Source organism: Heterocephalus glaber, unplaced genomic scaffold (genome assembly GCF_053883595.1).
Source record: "Heterocephalus glaber isolate CG9 unplaced genomic scaffold, H.glaber_assembly_v1.0 deba00001442, whole genome shotgun sequence".
Lineage (NCBI taxonomy): Eukaryota > Metazoa > Chordata > Mammalia > Rodentia > Bathyergidae > Heterocephalus > Heterocephalus glaber.
In genome coordinates this window covers 49,555,548-49,579,316 of record NW_028258296.1, presented here as the reverse complement: position 1 = coordinate 49,579,316, position 23,769 = coordinate 49,555,548, and the positions used below count along the sequence as shown (strand labels likewise).

General features: G+C 43.5%; 1 protein-coding gene across 5 annotated transcripts in view; it reads left to right on the top strand.

The window, feature by feature from the left end:
• The first annotated feature begins 9,517 nt into the window (after window positions 1-9,517).
• Tspan2 (tetraspanin 2) overlaps window positions 9,518-23,769 on the top strand; it is a 43,169-nt gene continuing 28,917 nt past the window's right edge. For 2 of the 5 annotated variants that reach the window (XR_002397971.2, XM_087213301.1), the window contains exon 1: window positions 9,518-9,676. Coding sequence is in view for 2 of the 5 variants with exons in the window: in XM_013075610.3 (XP_012931064.1) it covers window positions 10,163-10,231 (69 nt within the window). In the remaining 3 variants the exon portion in view is untranslated. Of the gene's footprint in view, window positions 9,677-10,074; window positions 10,232-23,769 lie in introns of those variants that run through there. The other 3 variants (XR_205637.3, XM_013075610.3, XM_004853788.3) reach the window with 2 other exon arrangements.

The window sequence follows — 23,769 nt, the reverse complement described above, 5'->3', positions numbered from 1 at the left end:
GAAAAAGAAAAAGATATTCTTATGTATTTTATTACTAGAAAATTTAATAAACCTTATAAATTCCAGTAACTTACTAATGTATGTAGAAAATCAAAATGAACACACAATTAGGTTATCCGCAAATAATGACAATTTCCTTTTATGCTAAACCTTACACATTTAATTTCTTTCTCTTGAAGATTTTTGCCTCTATGTTTTCCAAGGGGAAAATGTATTTTGCATGCTAGGTTTCAAGATTATGCAAGTACCCTCATAAATTTAGTATTTAAAAAATGCCCCTCTTCTTCTATTCTCTTGAAGTTTGCACAACATTAGAATTATTTAGTACCTGAATGGTTTGGTAGAACTCCTCAGTAAAAGGCAGTCTGGGCCCAGACTTTGGTTTCATATTTTTGTGGAAAGACAATTTCTTTAACTGTCACAGGACTACTGTATTTGGACTTGCTAGTTCTTACTGAGTCAGTTTCAGTGTTTTGGGGGTTTTTTTTTAAAGATTTACCCATTTCATCTAGTCTTTAAGTATGTTGGCACAGAGTTGTTCACATTGCCCGCTTATCTCAATTTCTGCAGATGTGTAGTGTTAATCCTTTTTTATTCCAGACATTGGCTATCTCCACATTCTCTTTTTTCTGGCTTAGTTTCAACTGCAGCTACTGATTTTGTTCAACATTGTGAAGATCCAGCTTTTGGCTCTGTTGTTCCATTTCATCCGTTTTTGCTTTTAGCTTTATCATTTCCTTTTTCTTTCTTTTTTATATCTTTCTTGTTTGAATTTATTTTCTCTTTGAGATGAATGCCTATGTCATTAATTTTCAGTCTTTCTTTTCTTCTAATATATGTACTTATTTTCTGTTCTAAGTTCCATGTTAGTAGCACTCTATGACATTTGCTATAGTATTTTATGACTATTTAGTATGAAATATTTTAATATATACTCTGATATATCCTTTATTATTAAACAGTATATTTCTTGGTGGGCTGGGGATTTAGCTTAGTGCTTCCGCCACCTGCTTTGCAAGCACAAGGTCCCGAGGTTGATCCCCAGTACCAAAAAATTTTAAAAAGTGTATTTCTTCATTTCCAAATAGATTGGGATTTTCTACTTGTCTTTGCATGATTACATTATTGCTAGTAAACAAACTATAATTTTATTCTGCAAAATCTGTATAGGTGTGCTTTATGACCTAGTGCATGATTATTTTTGTAAATGGCTTGTGTATGCTTGAAAAAGTTGAATAATCTACAATTTTAGAGTACATTGCTATGTCTGTTATCTTTTGCTGCATCCCAAATCACCACCAAAACTTAGTGGCTTAAAACAATAACCATTCTCAGTTGCTCAATTCTTCTGTGAAATCAGCTGGGCTCATTCATGCATTTGCAATTGATAAGTTGGCTAGAGGCTGGCTGGTCACAGAAGGCCTTCCTCACATGTCTGGCAGATGGCTGGGCAGCCTTGATTCTCCTTCACACAACCTCTCTGGCCAGCTAGCTTGGCAGCAGCATTCCACCTGAGCCACACAGAGATACCAAGCCTGGATTATGAAATCATACGACGTTATGTTGGCAGCATCTATTGATCAAAGTAACAATGCTAACTCAGGTTCACAGTGTGGGGAAATGACTCCACTTCTTGATAGGAGAAACTTTAAGAAAATTTTTGGCCCTTTTTAACCAACCACAAGTGATACAATTTTTCCTCTGATATTAATATGTGACATCAGCTTTCATTTATTTACTTAGTTGGTTAGCATGTGCATGTCCACCCTTTTGCTTTGAACTTTTCTTGGGTTACATGGTTTAGATGTGTTTCATAAATAGCAAGTTGTTGGATGTTGTTATTTTTGCTTTTGTTTGTTTTTATTGGATCTAATAATTTTTTTACTGGAACATTTTTTCTGTTAATATTTAATTAACTTACTGATAAGTTTAAGTAGTAGTCTATAATCTCATTGTATTCTTTCTATTTATTCTATCTGCTGTATTTTTTTTGCTCCCTTCGACGGTTAATTCTATGTGTCAACTTGACTGGGCCATGAAGTGCACAGATATTTGGACAAACAGCACTCTAGGTATGTCTGTGAGGGTGTTCTTGGATTACATTTACATTAACATTTAAATCAAGAGAATGAATAGAGTAGGTTACCCTTTTTTAACCCATTTATGCCAAAGGTTGCAATTTTTTAAATTTTTTGTATGGAATTCATGTATGTTACCTAGAAAAATTGAAGGAACAAGAATTTGAACAGAAAAAGTTTTATTATGATCCATTGTTTGTGGCGTTTCAAAAATGGAACACTATGCATAAATGGTTGTGAGTGGGCCTCATCTATTCAGTTGAAACTTGACTAGAACAAAAGGCTAACCCTCCCATGAAAAGGAGGGAACTCATGCTTGAGTGCTTGAGCTGGACACTTATCTTTCTTGTCTTCAGACACTACCAACAGATGAGCTGTTTCTGGGTCTCCAGCTTCCCAGATTCCTCACTGGAACTTTTCTTATCAACTCTTCCTGATTCTCAGGCTGAGGAAGGAGATAAGGGCATAGGAAAACTTGCTGGGCAGTAGATGTGACCTGTCAGTCACAGAGATCCAGGAGACATGTGCCCAAGCCCTGCACTTGGAACCAATCAGAAAGTGCTAATTTCAAATCTTTTTCTGAGAACTCAAGCAGGTTTTCATAGGACAGCCTAGACCTGACATCAGACCGAGGAGTGGGAGATACAAAAGATAGCTGCTCTTGGCCACTGTGATCTCTTTCACAATGATCTGCTCTCACCCTGCAAAATGTACTTCTTTTTCTACTTTTAGTTGGCCCACACTCAATCTTCAAGAGCATGTTTCTTTTGCTACCTTTAATAAATGCAAAACTTTGGTACCTTTTGCATTTGTTTTGTCCAATTTTTTGTTCAGGACAAGAAGAACCTAGAAAGAGTCTCTAGGAGGAGCCCCAAAAACCTCAGAACTTGGCAACAAGTTTCTGGATTCAAACTGGAACTACACCCTTGGGTTTGCCAGGTTTGTCCACTGCCGATCATGGGTCTTGTTGGCCTCCATAAACACTTGAGCCAATTCTTTAAGATACAGCTCTTCTACAAATAAATAATAAGTAAAGCGGGTGGTCTTGCACTTTGCTTTAGAATTTAAAGGGACGTAAGTACCTATAATTTTCCTCTCAGTCTTTGGGGTCTCTGTTGGAACTTAAAGAAGAGAAGAAACATGATAATAAAATTGTGTCAGATAATTATTCTATAGTTTTAACATCTTTCCTAAATCAGATGATTCCAGTGAGAATCATCTATGAGGCAGAATTCGTATTCCAACTTAGAAGCCACACCTGAATGAGTTTTGTTCGTCTCCTTACCCTAATCCCCTATAAAACTGAAAATAAGAATAGAGTCCTATGGAAACAACCTGTTTTGCTTTGAGTTTGCTGTCTTCTCCTGTTTCTTAGTCCCTCCTCTTGTGTCACACATGTCTCTACAAGCAGGTATACAGTCCTCCTTCTTACCAGCAAATACCAGAAGCTGCAAAATGAGTTTTGAAAATAAATAAATTTTTAAAAGCGCTATTGCTGCCTGATTGTTGCTGGGAAAACATTGCAAGAGCCAAGCCCTGCAACCTGTGACCATGGAGATGGTTTGTAATCAGCAAACCAAGGCCCTCGCCTTCCTTCCTTTTCTGGGCATTCAAGAAATGGTTGATTTAGAAACCTGAGCCCACAGACTACTTTCTGGCACCACCTGCATAGCAACAGGATTCATATATCACAAACCCAGCAGTCTAAACTTCTCAAGTCCTTATCAAAGCCAATGTTATAATAGCAGGCACATGAGGCTTCCTTTTCTAGTAGGAGTACAGACTTGATATCCTCAGCCACCTTCTCAATTGAAAATACATAAGCATTTAAAATATACCACACAACCAAGTGTGGATATGCACACCTGTAATCCCAGCACCCAGAAAGCTGAGGCAGGAGGATCACCATAAGCTCAAGGCCAGCCTGGGCTACATAATGAATTCAAGGCCAGCCTGAACTATATAGTGAGGCCCTCTCAAAAAATGAAGAAACAATATGAGAGGGAGAGAGAGAGAGAGAGAGAGAGAGAGAGAGAGAGAGAGAGAGAGTGCTGAGCTAGCACAAAAGGAAGAAAATTTGCAAAGGCCAAAATGAAGTGAAAGCAGGAACTGTACCCTGGGAAGTAAGTAAGTGACAAAGCCACCTTTTGCCCTGAGTTTCTCTTTCGACAGCTACAATGGCTTAGAGTTTGAGATTAAAGCCTGAAATGCCACTAATGTAGAGCCATTAGACCACTCACCCAAACCTCATGCTCCTTCCCAGGAGCTTCACCCTCAAGGTAAGAGTAGACAAGAAATAAACCCATTGTGCAAAAGAGGGCAAAGAAATTTACATGTTTTGACCTGCTGTTGGAGTGGGGGACTCTCCCTTGACAGCCTGTGACCACAGTCAGCTTGCATATGGCTTTGTCCTGTGAGTTATCACTTTGTGGTAGTGCCTTAAGATGATTTGCAGAAGGCAAAGTAAACCCTTTCTGAAGGAGCAAAACATCAACTGAGAGCTCCAACAATTTCCACAATTTTCCAAAGAAAATGACCTGCTCACAATTTTTTTTTAATTACACAATCCACAAGGAGTAAGACACTAAATACAATGGGGAGAAAATTACATAGGCAGCAAAACCAGACCACAAAGAGTGGAAAAGTTGGGATTCAGAGATACAGAATATAAGTTTCTGCAGCTCCACCTTTGCCCGGTTTCTGCTGCTCAAATGTGAACCCTTTCAATGCCCTGCTTTTGGACTCCTCCTGTGTCTTCAGGGACACACCCCTTTGCTTTTCTTCTTTTCAATTTCTCTCCCTCCTGATATATGCCCAAGGAGTATGAGCACATTTCCATCTTTCCCACTAAGAAAAGAAAGAAAGAAAAAAAGAAATGAAAACTTGCTTCCAACCCATCTTCTATCACTCTTCTAGCTAAACTCCTAGAAAGAGCAATCATTATGGCCTGGCACCCACCATCCTTCTGAAGTGGCCCTTACCTAGGTTGCCAGTGTCTTAAGCACTAGGTCACCAGCCCAAAAGAACTGTTATCTTACCTGCTGTTGCTGAAGAACTAGCACTGTGGCCACTCCCTCATTCCAGAAACTTCTTCAACCTCTGTGGCACCACTTTCTTGTGATCTTTCTCTTACCTTTCTTGTCATTTCATACCAGTGTCCTTTGAGTGGTTGCTATAGTTTGGATCTAGAATGCCCATGCAAGACCTGTGTGTCAAAGTCCTGGTCCCAGCTTGACACAATGGAGAGGTGCCAGAACCTTTAATAGCTGGGGCTGAATGGGAAGTCTTCAGATCTTTGAAGATGTGCCTTTGAACAGGTTAATGGCACCCAGTTCTTTCATTTCTCTTTCTTTCGCTTCCCAACATGAGGGGAGCAGTTTTGATCCACTGCATGCTTCCTTCATGGTGTGCTGCCTCACCTACCACAGGCTCAAAGGAAATGGGGCCAATTGATCATGGACTGGAAAGTTCGAATTTATGAGCCAAGATAAACCTTTTCTCTTTATAAGCTGATTTATGTCAGGTATTTGCTATAGTGACAAAAAGGTAAATAACACAGTATTACATCTCCTTTGCTCACTTCTTAAGATATTGTTCTAAAAATTTTGTTCCCAACACTTGGCACATTCTCCATGGGCAGATCACACATTCTTTTGGCTTAGAACAGCTGTCTATCTCTGGGGCATGCCTGTCTGCCCATATGAGAAGATTTTTCAGGAGGCTTCCTAGCATGCATAGTTTTAAGAGGATCAGTTTTCAGGTCCTCAATTGCCATCCTTATTCCTCCCTAGAATCAGGCTGCCTGAGAATATGCCTATAAGGAAGACGCCTTCCCAAGCTACCTCCTACCCATCCTGAACCTGATTATAGTACATTTCCTTAGGATGTAAAAATCCCTGGGCCACCAAAATGTTGAGAAGTTCAGTCACTACAGTATATATAAAAAATACTCTCCTAAGTTAGAAGAGTTCCAACTCTATTCTTTCCACAAAATAGAAGAAAGATGAAATGGAAATGTCAGCCAAATGGATTGATCATTAAAAAACTTGATGACAGACTGATGTGTGAATAGGGCATTTAATTCAGAAGGAGTCTAAAGAATTAATTGGCATTACTATAACAACTCTATCCTCATCTACTTTGTCTAAACTAAGTACCTCAGCATTAATATCAAAGCAACCAAAAAATTGAGAGAAATTATGCTGAACACTCTGTTGTTCTGGTAATAAGTAATTTCCATTCATGGATATATAAGCTACTAGAAAAAAATACAAACCCCACCAATCCCTTTAAGAGAAACATTTCAAATAATATTTTGCTTTTATTCTTGATTGTTCATTTAAAATTACATTTGTTATTTTAATCAGTCCTGTACTGAAAATAATTGTGTGAATAATACAATAATACAATCTAAGGGAAATTAATTAACACTGTGGTTCTTGGAGGGGGGAATTAATTTAACTATCTTATAGCAATATTTGTCCAAACAAGTATGAATGGACATTCATAAAATCTTTCAAGCATAAACGTGTATTACTTTAGGATTACATTTGTGGAATAAAAGAATATGTTCAAGGAGAAAAAGGGAAGGTGTAGAATTGCCATGCTGTTAAAGAGGAGATTCCTCATGTATTTTTGAAATGGGTGACAATAAATAGCAGATAACACTGGCATTGCTTCCTACAGGATATATTAAAATGAGTCCTGTGATAATTTTATTTTAAAGTGTCAATATTTAATATTCATCAGAAATGACACCTTTTTAAAATATTCAAAGTTATAATAAATTTTATATCAATTTAAATGTATGAGAGCGGATACTGTAAAATTCCATTTATATGAAGCTCTAGAACAGGCAAAATTAATCTATAGCAAAAGAAAACCAAAACAATCTTTGCCTCTAAGAGAGGTGGGGGCATAGATTGCCCAGGAAAGAATACAAAGGAACTTTCCAGAACAACAGTAATGTTCTGTATCATAACAGGGTTTGGGTATGTGTCAAAAACTATTGAATGGTATACTTAAAATGTGCACATCTTATTGCTGTAAATTTTATCTAAAATAGTGGAAATAGACATTTGAACCGTATTTAATGTCATGTATGCTGAAGAGATTAGATGTGAGACATTGTTTTAAAATGCATAATAAGTAAGACAAATTGACAAATGGACAGATACGTAGATAGATAATGCAACTAAAGCAAAATGTCTATTTAGAATCTAAGTGGTAAGTATATGGTGCTCACTCAATTATTCCAACTTTTCTGCATATTTAAAAATAGTCAAAATATTGAGGAAAAAGTGCAAAGGGAAATATTTTTTCCTAATTCTCTTAGGGAATGTATGGGGAAAAGCTTGAAGACTACTGGCTTTTACACTGTTTTTTAATGAATCCTTGCCTTAAACTTGAAGCGCAAACTTCTCCACAGACTCCCAATCATATTTCCACTCCATCTGGATTTCCCAACAGATCTGAAACTCAGCAGATCCCAAAATGAATTTATTGTCTTCCTCCTATCAGTTAGGAAGCACTTCAGCTATAAGCAATCTAAAACAAAGTCACACAGAAAGGGGTTTATTTTTCTTATGTAACAAGAAACCTGGAGGTAGGTAAATGCTGGTGTTGGTTCCACAGCCAAACAATGCCCTGGCTGGAAGGTCTACAGTTCTCCTGGCCTGTCCTCATAGTTACAGCATGCTCTAGAGCTTCACGGATCACATCTGAGTTCAAGTCAGGAGAAAAAGAGGAGCAGTGCCAGTAACAATTAGTTCAAATGCTAATTCTTATTATCTTTTAATGTAGTCTTCTGCTTCCATATAATAATGTACTCTTGAAAGTGCATTATTAGGTCAGATGCCTCTCAGCTACAATACATACAACACATATGTACAAAACTCTGGACTACAGATTTTGACTTGAGACTGGCTGACTTGATGGTGGAGTAATGTCATCAACAAACTGGGTTTTTTCAACTTTCTGATTCGTTGTACTCACTGTTGACTCTGTCCTCAGACCAGTCCCATGATTGACACAGTAAGTTCACACATAACACCCAGACCCAATAACTTCGAGAGGAAGAAGACAAAACATCTGACCCTAGTAGAAACCACTCCATTCCGTTAGCCAGGACACCAGAAGGTTGGTTTTCTGAACTAATTACAAGGTGAATAGGATTATCTTAGCCTAGTCCTGCCAAGAGTCAGCTTCCCCTAAGACATACAATTTTGTGAAAGGGGGCTGAACAAATCTACACTCAAAATCTAAAAACTGATGCTGGGCAGGAAGTCATCTGTCTCTAATGTAAGTGTGCTAAAATGATAGTGTGAAAGAACAACGGATTTATATACCATAACAGGGGTACTACTCCCAGAGAATACAGAATACATGATGTCTAAATGTATTCTGTCTTGGAGACATAAAATTCAATTTAAAGCATAATACTAGTATTGTTTATTTGGTTAATTTATTGTATACCTGGAGGTACCAGACATGAATTTAGTTCTTTTCCTTGATAGTAAGACAGAGGTGACAAATATAGAGCTGTGTTAAACTGAAACCGAAGCTTTGCCTCTGCATACCTAATGACTTCTATCTTTGCTCACTGAATGAAACTTACACTTGCTACCAGAATAAGCGCTTTCATTTTTCTTCTTCTACTCATTTTCATAAATAAAATTCACTAGACAGTCAACCATATGCTCAGAGAAGCAGATGCAGGCCGAGATGGCAACAGGATAGAGATAGCAATGGCTGAGAGAGTGCAATAGAACAACAGCTAACCCTGTATTGATCGGACTTACTGTGTGCCCAGCACTATCCAGGGCACTTTACACATATTAACACATTAATTTTCCTAACTCTGAGGCAGGTACTATCATTTCTATGCTGCAGATGAGAAAAACCGAGGCTCACGATAGGGTACTGTGCACATTGCTCAGCTGCCTGCTCTACCTGAGCAAGTTGCATTTCTCTTCTTTGGCTAGGACGCCTTGTTCTCCCCTGCCCTGGAGGTCGGCACCCGCTGTCGGTCCGGTCGGTCCGTAAGGGCTGCCCTTCCTCTTGCCGGAACTCACGCTTCAGGGGCTCTCAGCAAAGCCCTCCCTGGTGCAGGCAGAGAGGCCTGCGCTGGCCCAGCTCCTGGCCCACCCTTCTCACCTCGCTGCAGTTATTTGCTCACAGACCTGACTCTGCCACCAGAGGCGTGATAGCAGGCCCAGCTGTCTCCTCCTTGTCCATTCTGGGGCTTGCTACTATGCCTGACCTGTAACAGGCGCTCAGTGTTGCTGTATTAATACCTGAGCTCCCTGAATCTTACACTTTCCTGCTTCCCCACTCCTGTCTGACACCACATATTGCAGACTCTCAGGCAACCCAAGTGGGAGCCCGATTTCCCTGCCAGCAGCCTAACTTAATAAAAGCAAAGCAGAACAGGAGACGTCCCCCTTTCCTCCCATCGTCACATCAAAACTAAGACCCTGAGAATCTGGATTCCTTTCAAGCCCTCCCACCGGTGGAATCCGCAGGATAGGAGGAGTCCGGCTCCTCTCGCTGGGCCGCGGAGTGGGGAGGGGTGCAGCGTCTCGTCCTTGCCTATTAAGGTAAGCGTCTCCGGGAGCGCGGGCGGGGGAGCCAGGGTCCCCTGCAGCGGCCTCAGGGCGCCGCGAACCACTGCCGCGGACACCACCAGAGTCCGGCAGGTCCAAGGCGGCCTCGAGTCCTAGTCATCTCTTCTGCCCGAAGTCAACGTCCTCGGTTTCCATAGCCACCGAGGCCGCGTCCTTATCCTTCAGCACTCACTCCTGGCCTCAAAGGAGCTAGGCACAGGGTGTGTGGATCCCAAGGCTGGGGCGCTGGCGCGGGGAGGAGGTGCTTCACGCCCCCTGAGGGAAAGGGGATTCCTGGAGACCGGGTCTGCAACCCCGCGGCTTCCACCGCTCGCTGGCTGGCTGCTTGGGGTCCCCGAGGCCCCGCCCCTTCCCCGCCCCCGGCCGCGCGCTCCGCCCCTCCCTCCCCGCCGGCGCCAGTCCCTCCCGGGCTCGGGGCGCGAGCCTGGGGACTCGGGAGCCCGCCGCCGGGGTCGCAGCATGGGGCGCTTCCGCGGGGGCCTGCGGTGCATCAAGTACCTGCTGCTCGGCTTCAACCTGCTCTTCTGGGTGAGACCCCAGCGGGCAGGGCCGGGCAGGGGCGGGGCGAGGGCCAGGGTCTCCGGGGAGGTGGGCGCCGCGGCATCCAGCTGGGCTCTGCGAGAGGGCAGAGTGCGAGACTGGGGGAGGCCTGGAGGCAGACAAAGAGGGAGGGGACCGGTGAAGGGGAGAGGTCCGAGAAGGAAGGGTGAGCCGAGGAGAGCCGTGAGAAGGGAGATCTGGTGTCGCTCCTCCCCGGAGGACCCCTCTGCCTGGCTGTCGCTGCTCGGCCGGTGACGCCAGGTGCGGTCCCCACTTCTTGTCTCCGCAGGACGAGGCCTGACGCTCGCACACACCCCCTTCCCGCCCGCCGCCTCGCGGGCGCCCAGCATCGGGAGGGAACCCCTGCCCTGGAGCTGCCTAGGGTGGCGCCCCATCCAGAGTGTGTGTGGACAGCACCTGCCCCTGGGGGTGTGTTTAGGAAAAGGGGGCTGGGGTGCCAATTTTGGGGGTGGGAAGGGTCGTCCTTTTCGGGGTGTTAGGGGAGGGCTCCGCTGGATGAGGAGAGGTGGGTGCTTTCCGGTGAAGGCAGGGGACCGAGGGGCTTCCAAAAAGCAGCGGTATCTTTCCACAGTCCCCGCCCACCCACGGCCCCGCTAATACTAATGCCCCCACAGATGATCTCATTCAACTTTACAGGCTTTTATTCAACTGACAGCATTCTGGGGGTCAGCGGTTCTCAGAGAGGGCAATGACCTTTGACTTGCATTCTACTGGGGCTTGGACAGGGCTGGACCATCCATCCCTAGCTCTCGGAATACGGAATACACTCTGTCCCAGGCCTTGGAGGACTGTGAGAAAGATCTGAACACTGGCTTTTCTGCTCACAATCTCTTGGGCTTTCTTAGAATGCCAGCCAGTGAGTGTGCTCAGATAGACCCTGAGGGAAAACGCAAGTCTGCTTTGGGTGGAGAGATTCTTAGAGGAGGAAGGAACAGCGGGGGCCTGAGTGTTTTGAAACCCTTGGGCTGGAGGAGGTGGTTGTCCAGTCTGCTCTGGGGAGCTTGTCTTCCCATAACTACAGTGATTAATTATTGAATGAAGGGATCTGTTTGTGCCTGCCAACCCATTAGTCCAGACAACAGGGCTACCCTAACAAGTCCAAGCTCATCAAAGGCCGTCTTCAGCATCCTTCAGCAAGCAGTAAGCCATGTGGAGGAGGCACTGTGACAGCCTCTGAATGTGGAAGACACGCATGAGTTTTGTACCCAGGGCATTATATCCAACATACTAGAGGAAGGGGCACTTCTCAACTCTTCCCTGCACCCCCACACACTTTGTGGTAGTCCTACTTAATTGCAAAACCTGTTACTGAAGCCAGGCCTGGTGACCCACATTGTAATTTCAGCTATTTGGGACACTGAGGCAGAAGGATCATAAATTTGAGACCAGCCTGGGCAACTTAGCAAGATCCTGTCTCAAAATTTAAAAAGAGCACATAGCTCAGTGGTTGAGCACTTGCCTAGCATGTGTGAGGCCCTAGGTTCAAACACACACAGGCTAAAAAGCTGTTAATTATAGATATGTAACAGTGACACCCTTTACTCTCACTGCTTATAAATTCAAAATAAGTTTCATAAAAAGGAGTTATTAAGCTGGGTCCAGTGCTTATTTAATGCCGGATGCTGTGCCAGCCTTTCCAGGGACAATTGGAAGCATTTGCTGGCTGTTTTCAGAGTGTCAGGGACAGCACTAAACACACTAAATTCATTATTACAGTTCATCCTCATGACAGTGTGGATGTGCCTGCTGTCATCCCATTTTTACAGATGAGAAAACAGAGGCGCAAATATGTCACACAGCTAAGAGTGGAAGAGATGGGACTCGAATCCTGCCTACTTGCTCCAAATACTTTGGTACATTCAGTTAACCAGTGGTTCTCAAAAGTGTGGCTTTCAGACCAGCAGCATCAGCGTCTCCAGGGAATTTGTCAGAAATGCACATTTTTCACCCCTCCCCAGACCTGCTGAATCAGAAACTCTGGGAGGGACCCAGCAGTCTGTTTTAATAGGCCATCCAAGCAATTCTGATCTATGAGCAAGTTTGAGAGCACTATTCAACAATTACTAAACACATAACCAGTTTTAGCTATAAAACACTGTTCCCTCCAAGCTAATTGAGAAAATGAGACCAATGCATATAGAACAACAAAAATAGATATATAATCAAACAGTGTGACATGTTGACCAAAAATACAGTAAGGATGAGGAATAGCAAGAAAGCCAGTTTGAGGGTTTCCATTTGTTAGTCACTGTGGTCAGAAACAGCCTTTTCTATGTATGATCTCATTAAGGAGTTCAGAGAAGGGATCATAGTTATGAATGGAAATGTCTCCTGAAGACAGAGATGGGGGGCTGACTCTTAAAGCGCTGCAGAATGGAGGTGAGCAAAGGTGAGCCCCAGCGTCTACCATCTGAGGACCAGAGCCAAGGGAATATGAGTCACAAACTGAACAGTGAAGCCAGCAGGCCTGAGTGTGGAGACCTCAAGCAGGCGGTTACTCCCGCTCATCATAATTACTTCTGGGATCAGTTTCTCATCTGTGCAACCAGAGTAATAGAGTTGTTGAGAGGATTAAAAGGAATATGTAAAGTATCTAGCCTCACCTTTCTATAGCCTCACATGTAGCAAGTGCTCAAAAGTGTTACATTCTTTATTAAGTGGCTTTCACATAGTAGGCATCTGACTAATGTCAGCTCTCTTTCTCCTGAGTCCTTAATGTCTGTGAGTAGTACATACATGTGCTAAATGACTCGCAGCCTGGCTTCCTTTGGGGATGAGTATGCCTCATCCTCTCACATTGTACTTATGGTCTTGTCCTGCTAGAACTTAGAACACTTTGAAAGCAAGAATTTGTTTCCATTGTGTTCACAGCTAGCTATATCCCAACCCCTAGAATAGAGCCCAGCACATAGGAAACAATCAATAAATATCTGCAGAATGAATTAATGAATCTGCAGGTTGGAAAAGTGGATATGCATAGCACTCCTAATTTGCACAGAGAATCAGCTATCAACTTCATCTGGAGACTGGACCCACCTCTGTCTACTTATTCCCTGGCCATTGTTCTTTGCTTGCACAGATTGAGCCCAGTAGGGAAATCTGGGGACCTCTTCTCCTCTGGTTCCACAGGTGCAGGGAGCAGCACCGGTATGGGCATCCTTCCATGTACCTGCACAACCAAACTGAAACAAGTGCCTAAAGACTTGAGGGAAAGCACCTGTGTGGGATAAAGGACGCAGGTACCCACCTTCCCTGATCACAGAAAAGCCCCACCCTAGCTTCTGAAGTTGCTTTTTCCTGGTTGGAGGGCTTTTTCTGGAAGGGTAGGCCGCGGCTGTGGCTTAGAGTGTAACATGTCCATGTAGACTCTGCCTTTCTGAGGTATAAGGTTCCCCTGGGTGACAGCACTTCCTGTCCTGTCAGGAGACTGCCAGAAGGCAGGCGCAGAGGCAGCTGGTGTGTTTTCTGATCTTCAGTTTGACAGATTGATTCACAGCCTTCTTCTGGCAGCTGGGTTTAAATTTCCTTCAGCTCTGCTCCCAGTCTTCTAAACATTCTGCTAGCTTCTGCCAGAGCCAGCATAGCACTCCCTGGCCCCAGGCCACTGACTGTATTCATCACTGAATTTTTAAAATTAAAGTCAAATCTAGTCATTGACTCTACTAAATTAATTTCTGATATCATGGTTGATATCCCCTCCTAACATCTGTCAGGCACTGCAATCAGATAGCATGCTGTTCCTGTGCCTTTCATTGAAATCACCTTCATTTTTTTTCCTCTGTTGCATGGCAATGTAAATAAAACACCACAACCCACCCAGCCACATATGTTGGTTTAAAGAAAAAACCTGGGCCCTGCTCATTCCTTGGTTTATTGTAGTCTGCTCAGCATTTTCCTACCATTGTGTTGTTCTGAGCTGCTCGGTGTTACTGTCCAACAGGAAGCAGGGCCTTTCTTTGTTGAAAGTCACATCCCATATATGGCAAGTTCGAACTTGTTCTCTTTTTCTTCTCACCGTTAGTAATACAGCTTTGCATTTTCCTTGGTGATGTCTGGCAGGTGCTTGTAGGAAAGACAGAGTCTGGTTGGCGTGGGAGTGGAAGGAATTTGACTCCAACAAATCTTATAAAAGTCACCTCCGCCTTTCTCAAACTTACTGCAAACTGGAACTTCAGATCAATCACCTGTTCAAAAAACTGGGCTTTTGAAGAGTATCCTTTGAAGTCCATCTAAATACTAGACCACCCCAGAAAGCAGATGGGAATTTCCTTAGCCTCTCTGTCGGATAGTCTTCATTCCTGATTTCTGTCAAAACAGAAGAGAGTGGCAGTGGTCAGCTCACCCTGGGGTGGACAAGAGGGAACTAGTTTGCAGAGAGGAGCAAGGACTCTACAATAAGGTTAGTCTGCAGAGGCCAGAGCTGTAGCTCCTGTGGTCTGGAGGCCTTGGAAGGTTTGTGCAATGTGGCAATTCAAATTGACACTGATGCCACACTGCCTGAATTTATTCCTGGCTCCACTATTTATTACACAGGGGACCTCAGGAAAGTTGTTAAATCTCTTTGAGTCTCAGTTGTCTTGCTGGTAAAATGGGCCTACTTACCCACGTCAATCTGTGATCTTCATGCAGATAAAATGAGTCGATATGTATACAGTAATATCATGCATGCACATAGTAAATACTTGATAACATAATATATTAGTAATAGTTAAATTTAAATACTAGCTGTACCAGTAGAATCTAACATCCAGGAGGCTCTTAGAGGTAAAGAGAAGGAAGTATCCTACATCCAACTAATCAGAGAGCCAAGAGGCTTGTAGTGCATCGTGGTCAGAGTCAAAAGGAAATTCCTTCTTCTACAATTAATTCATTTAGCAAATATTTGGTGAGCACCTACTATGTGCCTGACATCCTGCCAAGTGCTAGAAGTTCGAGGATGATTAAGAAACCATCCCAGATCACAAGGCACTTGTGTCTTCACTTAGACTGCATTTTGTCTTGATTTTCCCTCTCTGGTCTCCGGTCCTTAAGAACATTTTGTGCACTGAGCAGGGGTACAGTGGAGCTTTTGGTTCTCTGCTTTGCCTCTGTGTTGCCAAGGAGAGGCCAAGGGAGGCAGCAGGAAAGCCTTAGGTGATCGCTGCCTCTCAGACTTCAATATGCTTGGCCTGGAGAGCTTGTTCTATTACCTACCCTGTTCGGTAGGTCTGCACTCTAAGGAGTCACCAAGGAGCCTGCTGCTACTGCCGCTGCTGCTGCTTTAGGGCTATACTTTGAGAACCACTGTTTTAGATGTAGCTTGAAGAGGTCAGAAACTCACCAAGGGCATTTGTTTCTGGATGGGGCAGGGAGTCCCTTCCAGTTGGCTTGCTTTGGGCAGTCCTCTTAATTCCAGTTACTGCTTTATCATTATTGGTGTTTTTTCTTCTTTTTTTCAACTCTAATACTTGATGATTTCTAGAATTACTATCATCCATTGCTTGTCACTGTTAGTCTAGAACATGATCCCTGAAGTATCTTTGGGTCTACAACCATGTATGACAAAATAAAACATAACTTTTATTCTCCAACCTTAAAATTGACTGTCAATAATACAACAGGCTATTCTTCTAAAGCAAAGTGATGCCATACTAACCACTGAAGCAAACTGTACCATGGTTGCTAGGGATCAAGGAGTAGAAATTAAGAAGAGAACAAACTCACAAAGACAAGAATATCCAGTGGGCTGAGAGCACTGCTTATTATGGACTGCCGTTTTTATCCTCTTTCACTTTGATTGGGAACTAAATAACACTTCCAATGAACACGTGGTGTTTTAGTTTACAAAATGCTTTCACATGCATTACCCCTTCTGATATGAGTCAGCAATCCCATGACATGATATAGTTGCCCCCATTTTATGGATTTGGAAACTGAAAGTCAAACACAGTAGGTGATATGCACCAGTTGTTCTGATTTTAAACTACAATTTTCCCCATTGTATTAACTTACTGGGATATGTAGAATATAAGGCATAAGAAATTCTGTTGGCTCAGAAAGTGTGAAGTCTGTGATTGGGGTGATGATATCTAGTGTCAGATTTAGTCCTGGTGCATTCTAGAAATGCAGATGCAAAGAGATGCATAGAATACTCCAGAAAATGGCAGAAGCAAGAGAGAAGTCGGGACCACTAACTGATCAATTTAAGGGAGAGGAAAAGTAAGATAGAAATTGAGAATGTGTATATATCAAAAGGCAGTTTAATCAGTTTAGTATCAACAGCAAAAATGAAGTCTAGTAAGCACTATATAAATGTAAGCTATGTATTGGCTGCTTTCCTAAGCATATTTTTGTGTTAACTTCTTTCATCCCACAACAATCCTTTGAAGTAACAGCTGTTATCATCTGCAGGTTACATGTGAGGACACAGAGGTAAGAAAGTTTAAGAGACTTGCCCAGGTCTGAGGCTGTGGCAGAACCGGTGTGTGGCTCCTGAGTCTGCTCTTACCTGTCCAGCCTACAGCCCAACAGAGAGAGGAGACGGAGGCCCTGACAAGCATGTGACTTCTAAACCCACACTGTCCATCACAGTGGCGGTGCCACTGAGCCCATCTGGCTATTTAAACTTCAATTAACTAAAATTAAATGAAATGTAACATTCCTTTCTTTAATCCCACCAGCCACTCAAATACTCAGTGGGCAGAAGGGCTGGCAGTCACAGTATTGGCAGCACAGAGAGAGAATGCTTACATCATTGGAGGAATCTCTATTGGGCAGCCTGGCCCAAATATAATTAGTTTTTCTCTCACAGATAAATCTTTTCATATATTTTTCTTATCAGATCTGAATAAATAAAAGTAAAGTTAAAAAAACATACCTTTTTTAAAAGGCCACTGACTTTCTACTATAGATAGTTTAGAAAACTCAAGGGAATTTAGTCATGGACAGCTGTCACGGATAGCAGGTGCATACAGCTGATAAATATCAGTAGGAGACAGCAGAGAACTAAGTTATTGGTGCCATGGGAGTGGGGTTTCCTACCTTGAAGATTAAGATTCCATCTGAATGTAACATTGCTGAGTCTAACGTAATAAGCTAAGCTCTGGGCAGTCACTGTGCTAAGTGTGTAATAGGAGTTCTTTTAATCTCTTAGGGAGCACTGGCTCACCTCCCCTGGGCCGATGAGGAAGTTGAGGATGAGAGAGGCCAAGTAACTTGCCCAAGGGTCACAGGACTAGTAAGTGACAGAGGCTAATTCAAGCCCAGGTGCCTGGAAGCCCCATTGCGATACTTCACTGTCACCCCATTGTGCCACAATGCTGTCTAGACCAGTAGATGTGTTTGCTGCCGTCCGCCTAAGGGCATCATTGCTCAGTCTGAACACTCCAAAGGGGTAAGATTAGAAGACCAGTGGCAAATGTTCCAAAATGTGTGAGGTGGTCTGCCCCCCCATCCCCACCCTATGCACATTGAAATGATAACCGGGAATCAGCTTTAAAAGGGAGAGGGAAAACAAGGAATTGAGCAGGGACAGCAAAACTCCCCACCAGGGCAGGACGGGGAAGGGGCACATAGGTACCTGCTGTCACTCATCCCTTAGGCCCAACTGCTCTCCCTGAAAATACCACATTCTGCCTGACCCCTGTGAATGGGCCAGTGCTTAAATGGGTTCTGGTAAAACTGATGTTAAGGAGAGTATCTACAGAACGCTGACCCAGACTTTCATGACTCATTAGATTGCATCCAAACTAACTTCTTACTAACAATGTATTTGGCTTGTTCTGATACCAGTTCTACAAGAAACATTTTTTTCCTGCTATTGTTTCTCTGTAACAAAAGTGGATAAAGGTTATTAATTATCAATATCCAAGAATCATGTTTATCTGCTCCAATACCCTATAAAGCTGAAACAAGCATTGTTTAATGTCTTTGCTTATATAAGGCTTGACATAGGTGAGATGTCACAGTAGTTACTGTGGCCCCTAAGATAAATATTTGTGTATTCAAGGGTGAGCTTCAGATAAGGCCCAGCTGGATGCTCAGAGACAGTAAGAAAGACCACTTTTGTCCCCCCGGGCTTCTCCCCTAAATGAGGGAAGGCAGGCATAGAGTTTAATTCACTTATTGTATATTTGATCTGCACTTGATAAAGCCATCTGCTCACTGGAATCATTGGCAGTGGCTTGTGACATTCGTTTTGCTGTGCAGAGAAAACTACAGACCCATCAACTTTCTCCTAATTCTCACTGTCCCCTCCTCTCCTGTTCCCTTTCCTTGCATTTCTTGTAAGATAGAAGCCTTATGTGGAACCACTAAACAAGCGTGACACACTTTCCACTATCCACAGGTAATTTATCCTCAAGCTTTTCCTCCCAGCTTACTGCCCTTCCCCTCAACGTACTTCCCTCCGGGATTTCTAAACTGCTTCTCAGCAAGGTCAGTTGATCTACGCAAGTTAACTTTATAACAACCTCAACAGCAGTTGTGTTTGGCACAACTAACTAAATATATATATTTAGTGTTCTTTCCCAGTGTTCTTTCTGGAGATTAATAGAACGCTCTTGATTCTATCGAGCTCCAGTAGTAGGACTCTCCCAATATCACAGAGAATTAAGCATTGATTGTGAAATACACTCTTAGCAGAAAAGTCTTTATAGCATGAGCTTGTTCTTGAGAATTCTATGAAGAAAATAACAGGGGAATGGGAAACACTGTACCTGGAGGAGCTGAGGGTGTTTCCAGATGAACACAGGCATCCTGCACGCACATGTGGTTTTGTCCCTGCCTCCCAGTTCCGCCTCTCGTGGTCCTGATGTCTGGGCCAGGGCAGCAGCGTCCCTGGGAGGCCACTTGGTAGGAATGTCATATGGCATTCAGTTCTTGCATTTTTTTTCTGATAAAATCTTTGATTTTGAGAAAGTGCCATCTGAATCTTGGCCTTGCTTTCACTGCATAATAGGATGAGTCTTGGGAGCCAGTCTTCCACTCTGAGGAAATTAGAGTCATCTTCCGAAGCAAATGTGCTTCTGACATCTCTCTGCTAAAAGGCTGGGACTGCATTACCCTCGTGGTCTCATAATGGGCTTTCAATCAGATCAAGCTTCGTGAGTGCTCATTATGACTCCATCTAGGATGAGAATCACCACCAAGAATAAGTATTAGCTTGAAAGCATTTAATGAAAACTATAGGATTGAAGCATGATTTCCAACTTTGTGTGACTCCAACCCAACGAAGAGAGTGTAGCTAATGAATTGGATTGTGTATGCACATGGCATTCACCCTGGAAAAACAAGAGTACAAGATTGATTTTGTTTATTCTTTCATTTAAGTAATGTGTGTGTGTGTGTGTGTGTGTTTTGCTATAATCATATGAGACGTTCATATGCCCCACTAGTAAAATGTATGCACAGATTTATTCTCTGTGTCTGTACACAACATACCACACACATCCCTGCAGGCTTAAGAAAACACAGAGCTGGTACTACATGCTCTAGTTTTGTTTTCTTTTACTGTGGGCGGGTGTTTTGCTGAGCGTATTCAACACTGTATTCACATGGTAACTTCCAAAGTATCTGCAGTGTTTTCCAGGTGCTAAAGAATTTGAAAATAGTACTTTGCAAAGTTTTCCCTTGGAGACTTATAAGGGAGGTTGTTCACAATTGCTCCTGTCAGCCCATCTTAGCTCAGAGTGACATTAAAAAAGCAATACTTTGCCCTGGGTTCAATCAGTGGAGAGAGGGAGGGGAGAAAAAAGATATACTATAGACTGGGTGATTTAAACAGAGAAATTTATTTCTCACAGTTCTAGAGATCAGAAGTCTGCATCCCAGCACGGTCAGGTCTTGGTAGGGCCTTTTTCTGGCTTGCAGATGGTGCCTTCTCACTGTGTCCTTGGTGCTGGAGAGAAGGTAGGCTCTGGTGTCTCTTCTTATAGAGACACTAGTCCCACCTGGAGGCCCCACCCTCATGATCTCATCTAATTATCCCCCAAAGGCCCTGTCACCTAATACCATGTCACTGGGAGGTAGGATTTCACCATGTGAGTTTGGGGTTGGGGGGGGGCATAATTCTGGCAATAGCATAGCCTAAGTGATACTTTTATGTAGATCTTCCCTTCCTTCTTTTCACAAATGTCCAGAAGGCAGAGAGGAAGGTATTTAGAAGACAGCAACACAGACCCTGTCCTAGCTCTCACAGAGCTCAGCCTGAGGGGTGACCACAGAAATACTCAAGCAGAGATGGTTATGTGAGCTATGAAGGCAAGCACATATCTAGTACAGAGTAATCTTCCCCAAGGAAGTAACCTTAGAGCAGGTGTCAGTCTGGTGGAGGATGGGGAGCGCCCAGGCCCAGAGAGCAGCAAGAGCAGCAGCCTCTCAGTGGGAGAAGGAACTGAAACTGCTCCGGGGTCCTGGAGGTCCTTTGTCTCCCACTTAGATATATAAACAGAGACTGTCTAGAACCTTCCCTGGGGATGCTTTTGACCCAGAGAGGAGGCTCTCTGCTGGGTTTCGTAGATGGCAGAGTAACATGCCTGACCCTCTGTGATCCCAGTGGCCAGCATGTGGCGAGGAGGGCTGCAGGCGGGCTGCATCTCTGCATTACCCCGCTAGCTCCACTAGTGCCTTCCCAGGGACTGTGTCTACAATTCATAAAACCTCTTTTTTAAAGTGGAAACAATACATCCTCAAGATAGGACATCTCATCAGCAACCCAGGAAGGTAGAAATAAATGCAGTAAAATGAAATTGAAATCTATAAATGAGTTTTGCTTCATGCTAAATGACTTGATTTTGGCAGATAGTTGCTACGGAAAGGAAACTTTTTGCCCATCCACTTTGCTTTAAATCAAGCCTTTGTTCTTTCCATCTGCTTCTTTAGTTTTAGACCACAAACTTTCTTTTCTAAAGACATATGCTTACAATTTGCAGTATTTTATCCTGCAAACTCTCTGGAATATGGTTAGCGACTGAAATCGCTTGCTCCTGAAAATCTAGGGATCCCCTATCTAATGACACAAATTTATATGTTACTATTCCTTTTACAACATTCTTCTTCTCCTTCTCCTCCTCTTCCTCCTCCTTTGTTCCCTCCTTTCTCTCTTCCTCTCCCCCCCCCCTTTTAAAATTGTAGACATACTTTTGCCCTGAAAACCCTGTTTCATCATATTTTCTGAGTGCCTTGTGCATGACTGGTCCTCAGCAAAGGACTCATGCCCACAGGAGTGGCATTATTTGGTGTCCTCTCTGTCAAATTCTAGCGGGCTGGGGCTGGGATTGAATCCTGCAGCACTAGGTTCCCTCATAGGCCACTCTGTGGCTTCTCCATGAGCCCCAGAGAACCTCTGGTTCTTCCTCATCTCTGAGTCCTTTGCTCCTGGCTCATGATGCATGCTCAATAAATTTTTTTTTAATGATTAACATCAAGGCCCTATTTATGCTGCTGTCTGAAAAAATTCCATCTGGCAAAAAGGACAGTCTATCTGGTTGTAATTTTTCCGGAAGCACAGGGAGTGGTACTGGTCTTAGAAGTAAGGCAGCCCTCAGCAGAGTTTCTTAGTTGGCACCACAGTTCTCACTGGTTCTCATGCACCCCACAGGTCCACTCCCTAGTGTTCTCTCTGGTCCTTGGTCAACTTAGGCTGTTATCTTTGGCTCCTTACTGTGTCAGGCACCCAGGCAACATTTTGCTCCTGATTGTTCCCATTAATAAGAGGGTTCTCATTTCCCTCCCATAAGGCCTTGCTGTGAGCTTCCCAAGATGGCAGCAAGCTGGATCACAGCTGCCCCAACTCTCCCTCAAGCCCAGATTGACCTCCCCAGACTGGTCTCTTTCCCCAACACAACATCTAGGTGAGGAAGTAAAGCTCTTCCCTGTGCAAGGTCCTCTGAGTGGACCTTCCCCTCCCTCCAGTTCACCTCTTCATGACTGCTACACAATGGCAGTAAAACTTTGCTGGATCCCTTGGCAGTGTGCACACTCTTCCTCTTCAGCATACTTCCTGCTTTATATTGCAGTTCTTATATTATAAAATTATCTTCTATATTAGACTGGGAGCTTTGCCTGTTTCATAATTGTTCTCTTGATGTTTCCAAGCATAGTACCCAGCCTGGATCATAATTAATTTTTAATAAGCATGTAGGGAAGAAAGACAGGAAGGAAATGAAAGGAGATGAGCATGGGGACCAGAGAAAGAAAGGGAAAAACTGGGCAGCCTCTCATTCCTGTTTGTTTTAACCTTGGCTGAGGTGTACATGCATTTGTATGCATAGAAGGACTGAGATTGTAGGAGATAATTAGGGGATAAGGAGCTTTGGCCTAGTCTGGTTGAAATTTAGGATCAGCAAGGCTTGAAGGCTTCCCTCTGGCTATGTGGAATGCAGAGAGTAGTGAGAACTTAGTGACACTAGAATTACTCAATTTTTTTCCTGACTGGAATGGAATTGGTGTGACTCTTCTTCGAGCAATGTCTAGTGTGTGGTAGACCAGCCGAAGTCCAAGGGACACAGCATTTCATGAGCCTTACAGGATGGGTGAGGGCAAAAGGGACCAACCACTCTGCTTCTCATCACAGCAGCCCAGGTCCTCACCCAACAGGCCTGGCGCAGCCAGCAGCATGCTGGGAGGATTCCCTTCCACACAATGATGACATTCAGCTGAGCCACAGTTTCCTAGACCCAGGAGGAAACCCTTGTGGTTTGGGATTGGGGGTGCGGCTGAGCGAGTGCAGATTTTTTCCTGGTTGCCTGATAGCTTTAAATGGCAACCTCTCTTTTAATTTTCCATTATGCATCAAACACATCTGTGCCAGAAGTGGACAAATGTATTCCGTCTGGAAGGAAGACACCAGACAGCTATAAATTAGAATTTGTGTACAGAGATTCCAAAAAATGTGGCCTCATGGTAGGGTGTCCCTGGGACTAGTCACCTCCTCCACAGTCGGCTTGGTGGCTGCTGGCTTTGGCCTGGTGCCTCTGTCAATAGATTTTGCTCTGTATTTGGAAACTCCGCCTTTCCATCGAGTCACCATGGAGATGAGGGCTGCAGAGTTGCCTATGCAGCTCTGCTGGACAGACTTGTCTCAGGCAGCCCCCCATGCTTCAAGGGATGGCCTTTGACCAAGGGCTACCACAGCAGCAGCGAGGACCCCAGAGCTGGTTTCCTCCCAAGCTAAAGCACAACCCATGAAGACTCACCAGTTAGTCCCAACTGAACATAGAAGCTACCGTGTAACACTTTTTAAAAAACTGTTCTAAGGTTGAAAGAGTAATATGTACTTAATTCAGAAAATTTAGAAAATACAGTGAGAAGGAAAAAAAGTCATTAGTAATTCCACCCTTCAAAGGTGAATATTGTTAATGTTTTAGCATGACTTCCTTTCCATTCCATGGTACCCTTTTTTAAAATGTGGAAGTCTTTCAAAAGCTGGTTGAGCCCAGTTCCTGTAGCTGCCCTTCACATTATCCAATTAGTGCTTTCCTCTGAGGGCTGGAAATTGTTAGTTTTTCCAAGCGGAGAGTCCAGCT